The sequence below is a fragment of the Myotis nattereri genome, assembly GCF_964212035.1.
Source record: "Myotis nattereri genome assembly, chromosome: 8".
In the NCBI taxonomy this organism is placed as follows: domain Eukaryota; kingdom Metazoa; phylum Chordata; class Mammalia; order Chiroptera; family Vespertilionidae; genus Myotis; species Myotis nattereri.
Genome location: NC_138083.1, coordinates 38,355,090 through 38,369,688, shown reverse-complemented (window position 1 = coordinate 38,369,688; position 14,599 = coordinate 38,355,090). Strand labels below are relative to the sequence as shown.

The 14,599-nt window shown below is 40.8% G+C and overlaps 1 protein-coding gene across 2 annotated transcripts in view; it reads right to left on the bottom strand.

The window, feature by feature from the left end:
* The window catches only part of RPN2 (ribophorin II), a 58,891-nt gene that overhangs the window by 43,392 nt on the left and 900 nt on the right, over positions 1-14,599 (bottom strand). For both annotated transcript variants that reach the window (XM_081097095.1, XM_081097094.1), the window contains exon 2: positions 11,423-11,616. In XM_081097095.1, the coding sequence (XP_080953221.1) occupies positions 11,423-11,616 (194 nt within the window). The remainder of the gene's footprint in view (positions 1-11,422; positions 11,617-14,599) is intronic.

The following is a 14,599-nucleotide window of genomic DNA, read 5'->3' as shown; positions in this document are numbered from 1 at the left end:
ACTTCAAAAAAGGAGTGACAAACCTGAAGGAACTCTATTCCTTGTGAATCCTAGAAAGGAAGGAAAGAAACCACTTCCATCGAACACCTGCTCTGGTTATGACCTATGCTGGGTGTTTATGATGCTCTTCTTTTTAATAAACATAAGGACCCTGTGGTAGGAAGTACCATCCCCTTTAACAGAAAAGGAAACTGAGGCTTGGAATTGGTAAGTCATCTGATGAAGGCGACAGATCTAATAAGTGGCAGAGTGGATCCTTTGATTCCAACTGTACTGGGGTCTCTACTTAGATGTACAAAGCTAAGTCAAGTTGAACATACCTAAAATGAGCTTGAAACCTTCTATTTCTTCACCTGGACTTTCCAGCTCATGTATGGGCATCACTATGCACCCAGTTACCTAAAGCAGAAACCTGAGGCTCAGTCTTGGACTTTACCCTTACCTCCCAGTCTATCGAGTCTATCTCCTCTTTGTTTCTCAAACCTAATCCCCACCCTCTGGTTCTATCATTGCCTTATTCCAGGCTCTTGCCACTTCTCACCTAGATTGTTACAATCATCTCCTAACTGGCCTCAAGCCATGCAATCTACCCTGTAAACAGCTTCTATGTCAGCGGTTCTCAACCTGTGGGTCGCGACCCCTTTGGCAGTCGAATGACCCTTTCACAGGGGTCGCCTAAGACCATCCTGCATATCAGATATTTACATTATGATTCCTAATAGTAGCAGCATTACAGTTATGAAGTAGCAACGAAAATAATTTTATGGTTGGGTCACAACATGAGGAACTGTATTTAAAGGACCAGAAGGTTGAGAACCACTGTTCTATGTGATATTTACAAAATACAAATGTTACCATCTTACTTTGCTATTAAAACCCTTATGTGGTTCCTTATGATTACCCTCAGAACAAGAGAGAAAGTTTCTGATACAGCATAAAATGTGCTCATGACTGACCCTTTCTCTGTGCCAGCTTTATCACATCCCCACCTCCAACTTCAAAATCTTACTGCCAGACTACTGCAGCTCCCCAGATATACTATGCTCTCGCCATTTATGTTTTTGACCCTGCCAGGAGACCTATCTCTTGTCCTTCTTGTCTGCCAAATCTGGTCTTATCTTCATCTTTGCTCAGATGTCACCTCTTCCAGTGATTCCAGAAAGCCTTCACTGACATTCATCCCAGAACAGGCCAGTTGCCCTCCTCCCTAAATGCTCCTCAAAGCACTTACCATACTGTACCAACATCCTTCTCCAGTGACTGGTTACCTGAGATCAGAAACTTGATGAACCCCCATCACACTGCCGAGCACAGAGTAGGCACATAATAAAGCTCATGCTATTTCTACATAGCAAACTCTGAAAAATGTTATTTACTAGTTATATTGCTAAATATTTTGGTTGAGGTAACAAAATTCAGCTATTCAAAATTAAATGGTAATAAAAAGTTCAAAGTGGGTGCACTGGGAAACAGGACAGGGAGGTAAGACAAGGTGAGGCATGCAATGGATTACTGCTTTTCATTAATAGCTGTTCTGCATTATCTGATATTTTACTGTGTGCATATGTTACTTCAACCAAAAAGCTTTTTAAAATTTTTTTATGAATAAGCTTTAAATAAGAGTCTCAAAACAAATGAGTTTCAACCAGAAGTTTGAAATAAACCAAAGAGAGAAAGTAAAGAAAAAAAATATTCACATGGCACAAATCAGGGATCTGAAAGAGAAAATCTATTAGAGACCTTTTGGTAGAATTATTGAGTAAGCTTAAGACCTGTGCTTTGCTGCCATCTGGTGTTCAACAGTGGAATGACAGCACTGAAGCTCCAAAAAATGATTAGGGTCACTGCTACCACTTTTCAAGCACCTAAAATGTGTCAAGCACTGTTCTAAGTGCTTTATGTGCATATCTAATGTATAGGTCCTCTTATTATCTTAAGTTTAGAAAAAGAAAACTGAGTTCTTAATGGAGGAGGTAGAATTCTAACTAACCTAGGCAGCCTGGCTCCAGAGTTTGAACTATACAATTTCTACCTCTCAAGGGACCACTAAAAATGTTCTGTTCTGAAGTAAAACCAACATCATGCCTACTCTAATTCATTGCACAGACAACTCAAGGTAAACAGTTCGAGCAGTCAGTGGCTTCAAAACCCACGATGTTGTCAGCATGGTTGTTTCAACTGTAGGAGAAGTGGAGAAGACCTCACAAAACCCACTCTGAACTCAATAAGCTCAACCTGTGCTGGGGGTGTGGTAATGCAGCTGACACAGAGAGAGTATCAGTCATAAGGTCATTTCACACTACATCTGTGAATATGTAACTCTGACTCCAGCTGGCCTCCCATGTACCAGACTCATCTTCCCGATTGAAGGCTGAAAATCATCCCTAAATGCCCATTTTCCCATCTGTTCCCCTCAGCTTTCTGTGCTCCATACTAATACTCCAATTATCTAAACATCCTCCTGAGTAAAGAACTAATCAGTGCTTTCCTCTACCTACTCTTCCCTATACTGTAACTCCCTAAGCCAATCAGGAACCAACAAACATCCAATAGAAAAGGCAGTAACCTCACTCTCATCTGCCCTTTTGTCTACCTTGTTTCCCCCACCAAAAGCTCCCAGTTACTCATCTCCTCTCAGACTATGCTTTGTAATCTCACCAGACTTTGTTATTGTGTCGTGTTATTGAGGCATACCCTGGTGGGAGTCTCACCCCACCAAGTCCTTTTGTACCAGACTCATTTTTCCCATGCGTACCAGGTGTACTGGTTAATAATGCGGATTTTGTAATCAAAGAAAACATGATAATTTCAAGAGAAACATCAAAAGTAATTACTTTATTCAAAGTAATGTCCATCGCTAGCACATTTCACCCATCTTTTAGGTAATTTGTGGATACTGTCGCAATAAAACTTTACTTGTTTTGAGGCAAACCATTCAGAGACCCAACTTTCCATTTCTTAGTACGTTTTGAAGTGCTGCTCAGAAAGTGCGTGTGCCATCGATCGGAACAAGTGATAATCTGAAGGAGCAAGGTCTGGTGAATACAGCAGGTGGGTTAATACTTCGCAGGCAAGATCTTTTAATGTGCTTTTAACTGTTTTGAAGTGTGTGATGGTGCATTATCATGAAGCAAAATTACTTTGCCGTGTCTTCTGGCCCATTCTGGTTGTTTTACGATCAAATTGATTATTTGTTGTCGATAGGGATCAGTATTAATGGTTTCACCTGGTTTTAGAAGCTCATAATACACCACACCTTCCTGATCCCACCAAACGCAGAGCATTGTCTTCTTTCTGAAGGGATTTGGCCTTGCAGTCAATGTTGATGATTGACCTGGATCAACCCATAATTTTGTGCATTTGGGATTCTCAAAATAATCCACTTTTTATCGCTAATCACAATTCGATGCAAAAAAGACTTTCTTTTGTGCCACTGAAGCAACATTTTACTGATGACTTCTCGGTTTTCCATTGTCTTTGGTTCAGTTGATGTAGCACCCATTTTCCTTCCTTTAAAATCTTTCCCATTGCTTGTAAATGATTGCAAATTGTTTGCTGAGCAACGTTTAATCTTTCTACAAGTTGTTTCTTAGTTTGACACGCATCTTGTAATTGTTGGTATTCAAACTTTTTCGATTGACCTGGACGTTCTTTGTCTTTCACATCAAAATCATCACTTTTAAAGCATTTAAACCAGCGTTCACAAGTATCTTGAGATGGAGCATGTTCACCATAAGCTTCCTGAAGTATACGAAAAATTTCAGCAGCACTTTTCTTCAAAATAATGAATTAAAACTTCCCGCAAAAGGTCTTTTTTTTGGCACGAAATTCAACATTTTTAAGGGTAAAAATATCTATGATGTTAACACCTTCAGAAGATTTGACATATGAAGTTTTGAAACTTGCTGTCAATACAACAAAACAGCATACATATCAAATCACATATATCAACATATGTGTAACTCCATCTATTGAAAAAACTCCGCATTATTAACCGGTACACCTGGTAATTCTTACCACACTTTCCCTCTGTTCCAGCTGCCCTGGACTACCAACTCACTGCCCCTAAAACACAACAAGCACTTTTAAGGCCCCAGGCTTAGTACACATTGTTCTCTCCATCTGGACACCCATTCATTGCATCGATTCAACTTCTCTCTCTCAACTGGAAACTCCTATGATGTATTAAGAAAACTCAAGACTCATTTAAAAAAAAAAACTTCCTACACAGCCAATGTGGCTCAGTGGTTGAATATTGACCTATGAACCTGGAGGTCACGGATCGATCCCTGGTCAGGGCATATTCCCGGGTTGCAGGCTCGATACCCAGTGTGGAGCGTGCAGGAGGCAGCCAACAATGATTCTCTCTCATCACTAATGTTTCTCTCTCTCCCTTCCTTTCTGAAATCAATAAAAATATATTAAATAAAATGGTCACGGATCGATCGCTGGTCAGGGCATATTCCCGGGTTGCAGGCTCGATACCCAGTGTGGAGCGTGCAGGAGGCAGCCAACCATGATTCTCTCTCATCACTAATGTTTTTCTCTCTCCCTTCCTTTCTGAAATCAATAAAAATATATTAAATAAAATAAAACTTCCCTTTCCTTGGCCAGGTGGCTCAGATGGTTGGAGTGTCATCCATGCACCAGAAGGCTGTTGGTTCGATTCCCAGTCAGGGCACATACCAGGGTTATGGGTTCAGCCCCTGGTTGGGTCATGTATGGGAGGCAACCAACTGATGTTTCTCTCCCCCCCCCTCCCCTTTCTCTAACATATCCTTGGATAAGGATTAAAAAAAAAATAAAGTAAAATATAACAAAACTTCCCTTGATCCTTCTCTTCCCTCTAGCTACTACTACCTTCTCTTTTCTCATACAGCTAAACTTCTCCAGAGAGTTATCTGTGCTTACGTCTTCACTTCCTCACACCATTCGCTCCAACATGGTTTCTGCCCCATCATGCCACAAGTGACCTCCAAACTGTAAAAACCAAAGGACATTTTCCAGTCATTCCCTCAGCACTGCAGACTGATCACTTTCTCATTCTGAAACATCCGCTTCCCCTTCACTTGCTGAACTCCTCCCACCCTCCTGGCCTCATTCTACTTCTATGGCAGCTCCTGTTTCATCCTCTTTGCCTTACCAGTCAACACTAGAGTTTTTCACTCTTAGGCCCCTTCTCATCCTCCTCTCCTCCTCTTTAGGCAATCTCATTCATGCCTGTGGCTTCATCTAGAACCTGTAGGATAATTATGATTTGTACCCCCAGCCCAGACTTCTCTCCATGGCCACTTACTAGTACATGACTCAAAGGCATTTCAAGCTCAACATGTTGAAGACTACATTCACAATCTTTCCTGCACACCTAATTCCCTTCCAGTGTCCCTATCTTATGGATTGGCCCAACCACCCATCCAAAGCAGCAAAATTCAGAAGTTGGGTGCTATCCTTTGCGCCTCTTCTGCATTCAATCTTGCCCTGCATCCCCCGCCATAGTCTGTCTTCTACAAAGCAGAAGAGAAACCTTTTCAAAATAAAAATTGGATCCTGATACTTGCTGCTTAAAATCCACTGCTCTTTAGAGAAAGAGCAAAATCTTTCCTATGACCAAGGCACTAAGGCCTGGCCCCAACGTTCCTCTGCAGCTTCACTCCTCTCTCACACTCTCTGTTCAGATTATTACAGTTGTTCCTCTTTTTTTCGCCCATAGCTCCCCTCCACCCAGTTCCCACCCCACCCTCTGCCCTTACACCCCTCACTGTCCTCATCCATAGGTGTACGATTTTTGTCCAGTCTCTTCCCGCACCCCCACACCCCTTTCCTCCCGAGAATTGTCAGTCCACTCCCTTTCTATGCCCGATTCTATTCTATTCATCAGTTTATTCTGTCCATCAGATTTTTTATTAACTTGATTTTTAGATTCACTGTTGATACATATGCATTTGTTGTTCATAATTTTTATCTTTACCTTTTTCTTCTTCTTCCTCTTCTTAAAGAATACCTTTCAGCATTTCATATAATACTGGTTTGGTGGTGATGAACACCTTTAGCTTTTCCTTATCTGTGAAGCTCTTTATCTGACCTACAATTCTGAATGATAGCTTTGCTGGGTAAAGTAATCTTGGTTGTAGGTTCTTGGTATTCATCACTTTGAATATTTGTTGCCACTCCCTTCTGGCCTGCATAGTTTCTATTGAGAAATCAGCTGACAGTCGTATGGGTACTCCCTTGTAGGTAACTGACTGTTTTTCTCTTGCTGCTTTTAAGAGTCTCTCTTTGTCTTTTGCTCTTGGCATTTTAATTATGATGTGTCTTGGTGTGGTCCTCTTTGGATTCCTTTTGTTTGGGGTTCTCTGCGCTTCCTGGACTTGTAAGTCTATTTCTTTCACCAGGTAGGGGAAGTTTTCTGTCATTATTTCTTCAAATAGGTTTTCAATATCTTGCTCTCTCTCTTCTTCTGGCACCCCTATAATTCGGATGTTGGTTCGCCTGAAGTTGTCCCAGAGGCTCCTTACACTATCTTCATATTTTTGGATTCTTTTTTCATTTTCCTTTTCCGGTTGGGTGTTTTTTACTTCTTCATATTTCAAATCTTTGACTTGATTCTTGGGATCCTCTAGTCTGCTGTTGGATCTCTGTATAATATTCTTTATTTCACTAGATTTCTTGAGGGTCTCACTAAATTTATCGGCGCTTTCTAGAAAATTCTTGAAAAACCTTAAAAGTGTGGTTTTGAACTCTATATCCAGTAGTTTGCTTTCCTCCATTTCTGTCATTTGTGACCTGTTTCTTTGTCTCCGCATTATGACTGCTTCCCTGTGTTGATAGAGTGGCTTTCTGTGCTAGGTGTCCTATAGGGCCCAGTGGCTCAGCCTCCCCAATTACCTGAGGTGGACACTCTTGGTGCACCCCTTTGTGGGCTGTGTGCACAGTCTTGTTGTAGTTAAGCCTTGATTGTAGTTGGTATCACTGGGAGGAATTGACCTCCAGGCCAATTGGCTGTGAGAATCAGCTGTGTCTATGGTGGGAGAACTTCTGTGCTGGAGACACCCTTATGGGGCAAGACTTGCTTCAGTGGGGCTTTGGTGCTCATTGAGTCTGCCACCTGAGTGTATCCCTTATGGATCTGAGGAGTTGTAATCTGGATGGTCCCCCTCTAACCACTGGGTACACTGGCTCTTGGATCTCTAAGGAGGTGCTAATTTAGCCTCTGCCTGAGGCTACCCAGCAGGAGCTACAGAGAGATCTACAGATTCCTCTTCTTTGTTTGGGGTTTGGAGGTGCCCAGATGAGGCCCAGCTGTGAAGCAATGCAAGCTGCTGTGGGGCCTTGGGCCTTCTTTTGGATGTTCTGGGTCTCTCTCTGACCCAACTGCAGTTTGTTAGGTAATTTTCAGATTGCAAAGGGCCAGGTCATTCATATTCAAAAGCCTCTGCACACAGCTTGAGTGGGACAGGGTCTCAGGGAATCAACAAGGCAAACAGCTCTGGCTGATCCTCAGTCCTGCCCTAAGAGGCCCCGGGTCTCAGTGTCCCCTGGTAATGGCTGCAAGCACCTCTGAGAGAAAGCCGCCCTCGAGTTCCGACCAATGCCAGACAGTCCAATTTCTCCCCATATGAGTCTGGGTCCCCAGAGACTCGCCCGGAACTAGAGTTCAGAGCAGTCGGGAGCTTGTGTCTCCCTCCCAGTTGAAAAAGACTACCGCGTCCTCAGTTGCCGGCCCTTTCCTCATGTACCTCCGTACCTCTGCACTTTACTTCCAAACCTCATCTGAGTTTCAGTGTGCTTTTCTCTTTCCTTCTAGTTGTAGAATTTCCACTCAGCCAGCCTTCCTGTGGTTCTGGATGATGTCCATTTTGTCTTTTAGTTGTATTTTTGAAGTGGTTGTGCGAGGCAGCAATTTCAGGTGTTTACCTATGCCGCCATCTTGGTTTCTCCCCCGTATATTAATCTTGAAAACCTGTGACCATGTTGCCTTATATGACCTGATTGAACCTATTTTCAATTCTAATTTTGACACACACTTCCAAAGGAGTAATACTTTTAAGAAATTGGATGGGAAAATTTTCCTTTTCGGCATCATCCATTGAATCTAGTATTATTGTCCATTACATTGTAGTCTATGAGTCTTACTGCAATATCCGTTCCCCAGCCTTTTTCACCATGTGGGAAACGAACAAGATACGTCATTGCATCTAATGTAGGAAACAGGATACTGATTTGTTTCATTTTAGTGGCATTCAGATCACTGAGATCTGGTTTACAATGAATGAGCAAGTCCCTTTAAAAAGGAGGTCCTCCATCTTTATTTCTGAATATGATGGCAACTTCGGTTACATGGGGATAATTATATCTACCCAGATCACTATTATGATCATATTTAATTGCCATTGTTCCTTCCATGCAACACCACCGCTTTCTTTCAGCTTCAGAATGTCAACAAAAACAACGAAATTCACGATCAACAATGACTGACCGAAACACATGCATGCGATTGGCACCACCGAGAGCTTTATGTGTATAGCGCATGCGCAAGTCAACTTAGCCTTTTATAGATATAGAACAAACTTGCTTAATTAGACCTGCTTTCTGATGTAGCTACACTTTTTCCAGCCCAGTGAAGTACTCCAACTTCTCTTTCAGGTAATTGTCAGCAACACAGCAGTAAATATCAACACGAAGCAGATTATTATTATTATTATAAATCACGCAAGGAGAACAAAAGGTAAAATATTTAACTGCAGCAATTTTTGACTATATTCTGTGCAGTGAGAAAACCTGAAGTCATTTTCAAGGTCCACCATTTCTTACTTCTTTTCAGTTGGGTCAAGTTGCTAAGCTTTCTAAATCTCCATTTTCTGGCTAATGAAAAGAAAATAGGATTCCACCAAGTCTCCTATCTAGCTACTCCAGGACTTCTGAGAGGATCAAATGATATGAGGCACCGGAAAACGCATCACAGACATTTGGTTACAGTGTAAAGTGTTTCCACCTAAGGCTAGTTGTCGCTAGGGAGAGAAAGCCAGGTGTTGCTACTTGACGTCATTACCCAGACAGTTGGACACTTAGCATATTAGCCTTTTATATAGATAGATGACATGATACTGTATATAAAGAACCCTAAAGATTCCACACAAAAAATATTAGAACTGATAAATGAATTCAGTAAAGTAGCAGGATACAAAATAAATATCCACAAATCAGTTGCATTTGTATACACCAATAATGAACTATCAAAAAGGGAAACTGATAAAACACTCTCATTCACAATTGCTTCAAAAAGAATAAAATTCCTAGGAATAAACTTAAACAAGGTTGTAAAAGACCTACACTCAGAAAACTTTAAGATACTAAGGAAAGAAACTGAAAAAGATACAAGTTAAGTGGAAACATATACCATATTCACGGATAGGAAAAATTAGCATTATTAAAATGTCCATACCACCCAAAGCAATCTATAGATTCAACACAATTCCTATCAAGATAAAAACAGCATATTTCACAGAACCATAACAAATATTCCAAAATAAATTAAAATAAAATAAAATGTATTCCTTCTCTGAAGAAGTATTATACTTCCCTGTCAACTTAGGTATGGCCATGTGACTTGCTTTAGGTAACAAAATTAGAAAGATAAAAGAAGTTCCACATATTTCATCTGAGCAGAAGGGGTTTTTTTTTTGTTTTAAAAATATTTTTATTGATTTCAGAGAGGAAGGGAGAGGGAGAGAGATAGAAACAGATGAGAATCATTGATTGGCTGCCTCCTGCACGCCCCCTACTGGGGATCAAGCCCACAACCCAGGCATGTGCCCTTGACTGGAATCAAACCTGGGACCCTTCAGTCCACAGGCTGATGCTCTATCCACTGAGCCAAATGGGTCAGGACCTGAGCAGAAGTTTTAAGAGCCATGCTTTCATTTGCCCTCTGCACAATCAGATAGAGACTGCTCCAGCATGCTACCAGTAAATCCTGGACTTAAGAAAGATGGAGCAGCCCTAACTGGTTTGGCTCAGTGGATAGAGCGTCGGCCGGCGGATTGAAGGGTCCCAGGTTCGATTCCGGTGAAGGGCATATACCTTGGTTGTGGGCACATCCCCAGCAGGGGTTGTGCAGGAGGCAGCTGATTGATGTTTCTCTCTCATTGATGTTTCTAACTCTCTATCCCTCTTCCTTCCTCTCTGTAAAAAAATCAATTTAAAAAAAAAAATATATATATATATATATATATATATATGAAAGAAAGATGGAGCAAAGCCCCATGATGGCCATACAGTCTAAGCAAAAATAAACTTTTGCCATAAGACACTGAGATTTGGGGTCCTTTCTATGCTAATACAAAAAAGAATAGGCAGAATTCAAAAGATGCCATGTTTACATTTCCATCCACTGGTTATTCATTTAAATACTAATCTAAGAACTGCTCTGAAGAGATTTTGCAGGTGTAATTAAAACCCCGAGTTGGCTGACCTTAAAATTCAGACTATCCAGGCAGTCCTGACCCAAACAGGTAATCCCTCTTTAACAGCAGAAAGTTTCTCAGGCTGGTGGCAGAAGAGGAATTAGAGAAATCTGAAGAATAAGAACTCAACATGCCATCACTGAATTAAAAAGGGATGGGTCACATAAGAAATGTGGGTGACATTGAGAAGCAGAGAGCAGTCCTTAGTTGAAAGCCAGCAAGAAAATGGGAACCTCAGACCTAAAACCACAAGGCAGTGGATTCTGCCAACAACCTGAAGGAACTTGAAGCAGATTGTTCCCCAGAGCCTCCAAATAAGAGCCCAGCCAAGCCTGCCTGGACTTCTGACCTACAGAACTATGAGCTCATAAGTGAGTATTGTGTTAAATTGCTAAATGTATGGTAATTTGTTTTGCGGTCATAGAAGATTAATACATAACTCTCTTATACTAGTATATGAGAAACCTGGCCCTAATTTCGTACCCTAGCTATCCATACTACTATAATGAATAAAATGTCAATTCACTTAATATTATTCCTAAATGCAAGAGAGGTTTTAATCATGATGCATTTTCATCATCAAAGGTTTACATCAAAATTGACTAATGCAGTAACAGTGACTGTTTAATAAATCTGAATGCCCTCCCATCTTGAGATCCTTTATTTATTAGGCTCACATATAGGGCACTTCATAAGTATATGTAGTATTGCATAGGCCCACTCAGAGCTGCAGTAAAAGTTTCTCAAGGATCTATGACTTGCTCTTTCCTATATTCTGGTAAAAGATCTGACTAGATCCTAAACACACATTAGGCATTCAAAGAAAGAACCTGTCCGAATGATATAAGTATTTATTATACTGTTTTAACTTTGGTTATCCCCAAGTGAGCAAAAGGTTATGAAGTATACAAAAGGAACATAGTAAAAGGATGAGGCCACCAAGGCAAAAGGAACCTTACCTTTACATCTGGCACCTGGGCACCAAGGCTGCTGAGTCCCACGATGGAGTAGAAAGCAGATTCTAAACTTGTGAAAGGGTGGTCCAGCGAAGCTTTCAGTCTCTCCACATCATGCTTGGTGAGGTAGTGAGTGGGCGTCAGAGCCTGGGCATTGGCTATGATTGTCAGGGCCAACAGGAAGACAGTGCTTGAACCTTGAGGAAAAATGACTATTAAACACACTCCATACTATTCCAAAGTCTATACAGAGTTTCAATGATGATGCCCACCAAGGTCTAAAAACCAAATCATGTAAGGAAGGGTGAGGGAACTGGAAGGTTTAAACTGGAGAGAAGCCTTGGGGAAATGGTAGGCACTGTCTTCAACTATCTGGACAGTTCTCCCAGCAGCCTCCATGTGGCTAAAGCACAGGACTCATCACACTATTCCCATTTCAAGTACACTAGCAACTCCTACACCTCTCAGGACAGACACAATCCTGAATCTTCATCATGGCCTTGCCTACCTCTCAACCAGATCTCTTCCCTCACTTCCTTCTATGACTCTCTAAGGTGCCATGTTTTTCCCAACCCAGCATTTTTTCATGCTTTCTAAACCTACTTACACTTTGCTTAATTTTTACGTTTAGATTCCAGTTCAAGTATCTTTTCCTTAAGAAACCTCCCAATAGGTCTCCCTTGGATTAGGTCCCAAGTCAGTACTATGAAGTAGTGAAAAATATGGCCTCTGGAGCCAAGTTTAAATCCTAACTCTGCCATTTATTAGCAATGTGACTGTGGCAATTACACAGGCCAGCCTGTGCCTCATTGTAAAAAGGAATTAATAATACTCCTCAATGTTAAGAGCTTTACATGACTTAATATACAAAGATCTTAGAATAGCGGTTGACACTTAACAAGGACTATCTAAATGTTAGCTAAGTTGTTATTGTTGCTATATCCACTCATTGCAACCTGTACTTCTATATTTTTCACAACTATTACAGTGTAATGTGTGATGCCTCTGCTAAACTGTAAGTTCCATGAGGACAGACTCTCTTGTTCATCTCAATATTTCCAAGTCTTGCACACTCCCTTGGACAAAGGAATATTGAATTAACATTTGCTAAATAAGTGGAAATAAAATTAATCCTCATCTATTATGCCCAGGAAACAGGAAGTCATAGGAGTGGTACAGTCTACTTGTCATTAACACACACACACACATACACACTTTTGAATAGTCTGTGTATGAACTGTCTGCTATCCAAGTAACAGTGATCACAAGGGTAGCATTAATGGTCCTAAATTCTTTGTCTACAGTGTCAAACTTAGTTTGAACTAGAACCCTTTAAGAAAGGAATTATTATATCCATTTTACAAATAAAAAAATTGAGGACCAGAGTAGTTTACACATAGTCAGAGATGCTTACCTTGGGGCATGAAGGTTAGTTAGTTCTACTTAATTCCTTGTGTGTATTAAGTAATCTAGAGTGTAAAAACTCTTAAAAAAAACAACAAAAACTAGAGCCCAGCTGGTGTGGCTCAGTGGGTGAGCATCAACCTATGAATCAGGAGGTCACTGTTCAATTCCTGGTCAGGTCACATGCCTGGGTTTCAGGCTCAATCCCCGGTATGGGGCATGCAGGAGGTAGCCGATCAATGATTCTCTCTCATCATGGATGTTTCCCTCTCTCGCTCTCCCTTACTCCCTAAAATCAATAAAAATATATTTTTTAAAATAAAAATTTTAAAAACTAGAGATATTTATAATGTGGCGTACTCATTAATCAAATATTTACTGAATGCCTACTATGCACCAAACATTGTTTTAGTGTTGAAGATACAGCAGGAAACAGAGCAAACAAAAGCCTCCAACGTCATGGAACTTACATTTTAACCAGAAAAGAAAAATATCTCACTAAATAATTAAGATGCATTATTTAGCATTTAAAACGGTGAAATGTGCTATGGAGAAAAATACAACACAGAAGGGACACCTGAGAAGAACTTCAATTTTAAATATGATAGGCCAAGTAAGAAATGAAAAATGTAGTAGACTTGAAGAAGGAGCAAATCATAAAGGTATTTGGCGGGAAACAAGCCCAAGAAGAAAAGCAAGTTCAAAGACCCTGAATCAGGAGTGGATATGTTAATTTTTTACATTAGCAAGAAGAACAGTATGACTAAAGAGGAGTAAGCAAAGGATGATAAGTAGGGACAAGGTGACAGATAGCAGAAGCCAAATCCAGAGGGTCTTATTAGCCACTGCAAGAACTATGGCTTTTACTGAGCAAGATGGGAGCCACTGGAAAGTTTTGAGCAAAGGAGTGATTTGACTTATATTTTAACAGAACAACTGTGTTGAGCATAAACAATACCATATTGAGACTATACAGGTCCAGGGACCTAAAGAGGGACACCAGTTAGGAAACTATTGCCATAATCCAAGTAAAAAGATGAGTGACCCAACAGGGTGACAGCAGTAGAGATGGTGAGAAGTGACCTGGCTAAAATTCATAGTTAAAGCCAAAATTGCTAATGGATAGAAAGATATGAGAGAATGAGGAGTCAAGATACTAATGCTGAATGAATCCCCAATGCCTTGTGTACATGCATATGCTCAATATACTAAAAGCTAGCAAATGGCTATTATCTATCCAGCATTTTCCCAGCTAGACTGTAAATTCCCCTAACACAGCATCCGTGTCAGAATCCTAATCTTCCCACCTCCCATTAATGGTAACAATAACTTTCCTGGCTAAAATTTGCACACTTAACATAGGTCGGGTATGCCCATACTAAGCTAGGTACTTTGTATGCATTGAGTCATTAAATCCTCAACATCCAAGTGAGTGCCCTTTAAAAACCAAGAAATTGAGGCTCAGATAGTAATTACCTGCCCTACCACACACAACTACCTGAGAATCAAACGGCAGGCAACCGGCTTGAATCCAAAGTTTGTTTTTAACACCTCTTTTACCTTCTTCTTAAATAATGGAGCAGTAAGCCACTGGCCTTCTCTCTTCCCTCCCGCCTGTCACGTGGAAATCACAATAGTACACATTTCCCAAGCTGCGGTGGGACCTGAGAGTCTATCCTGCAGTGACCAGTCGTTAACTAGAAATGCAGGTAGCTTCACCGAGTGCTTACTTAGTGACACACACTGTTGTAAACCATGCACGGAGGCCATCTCATT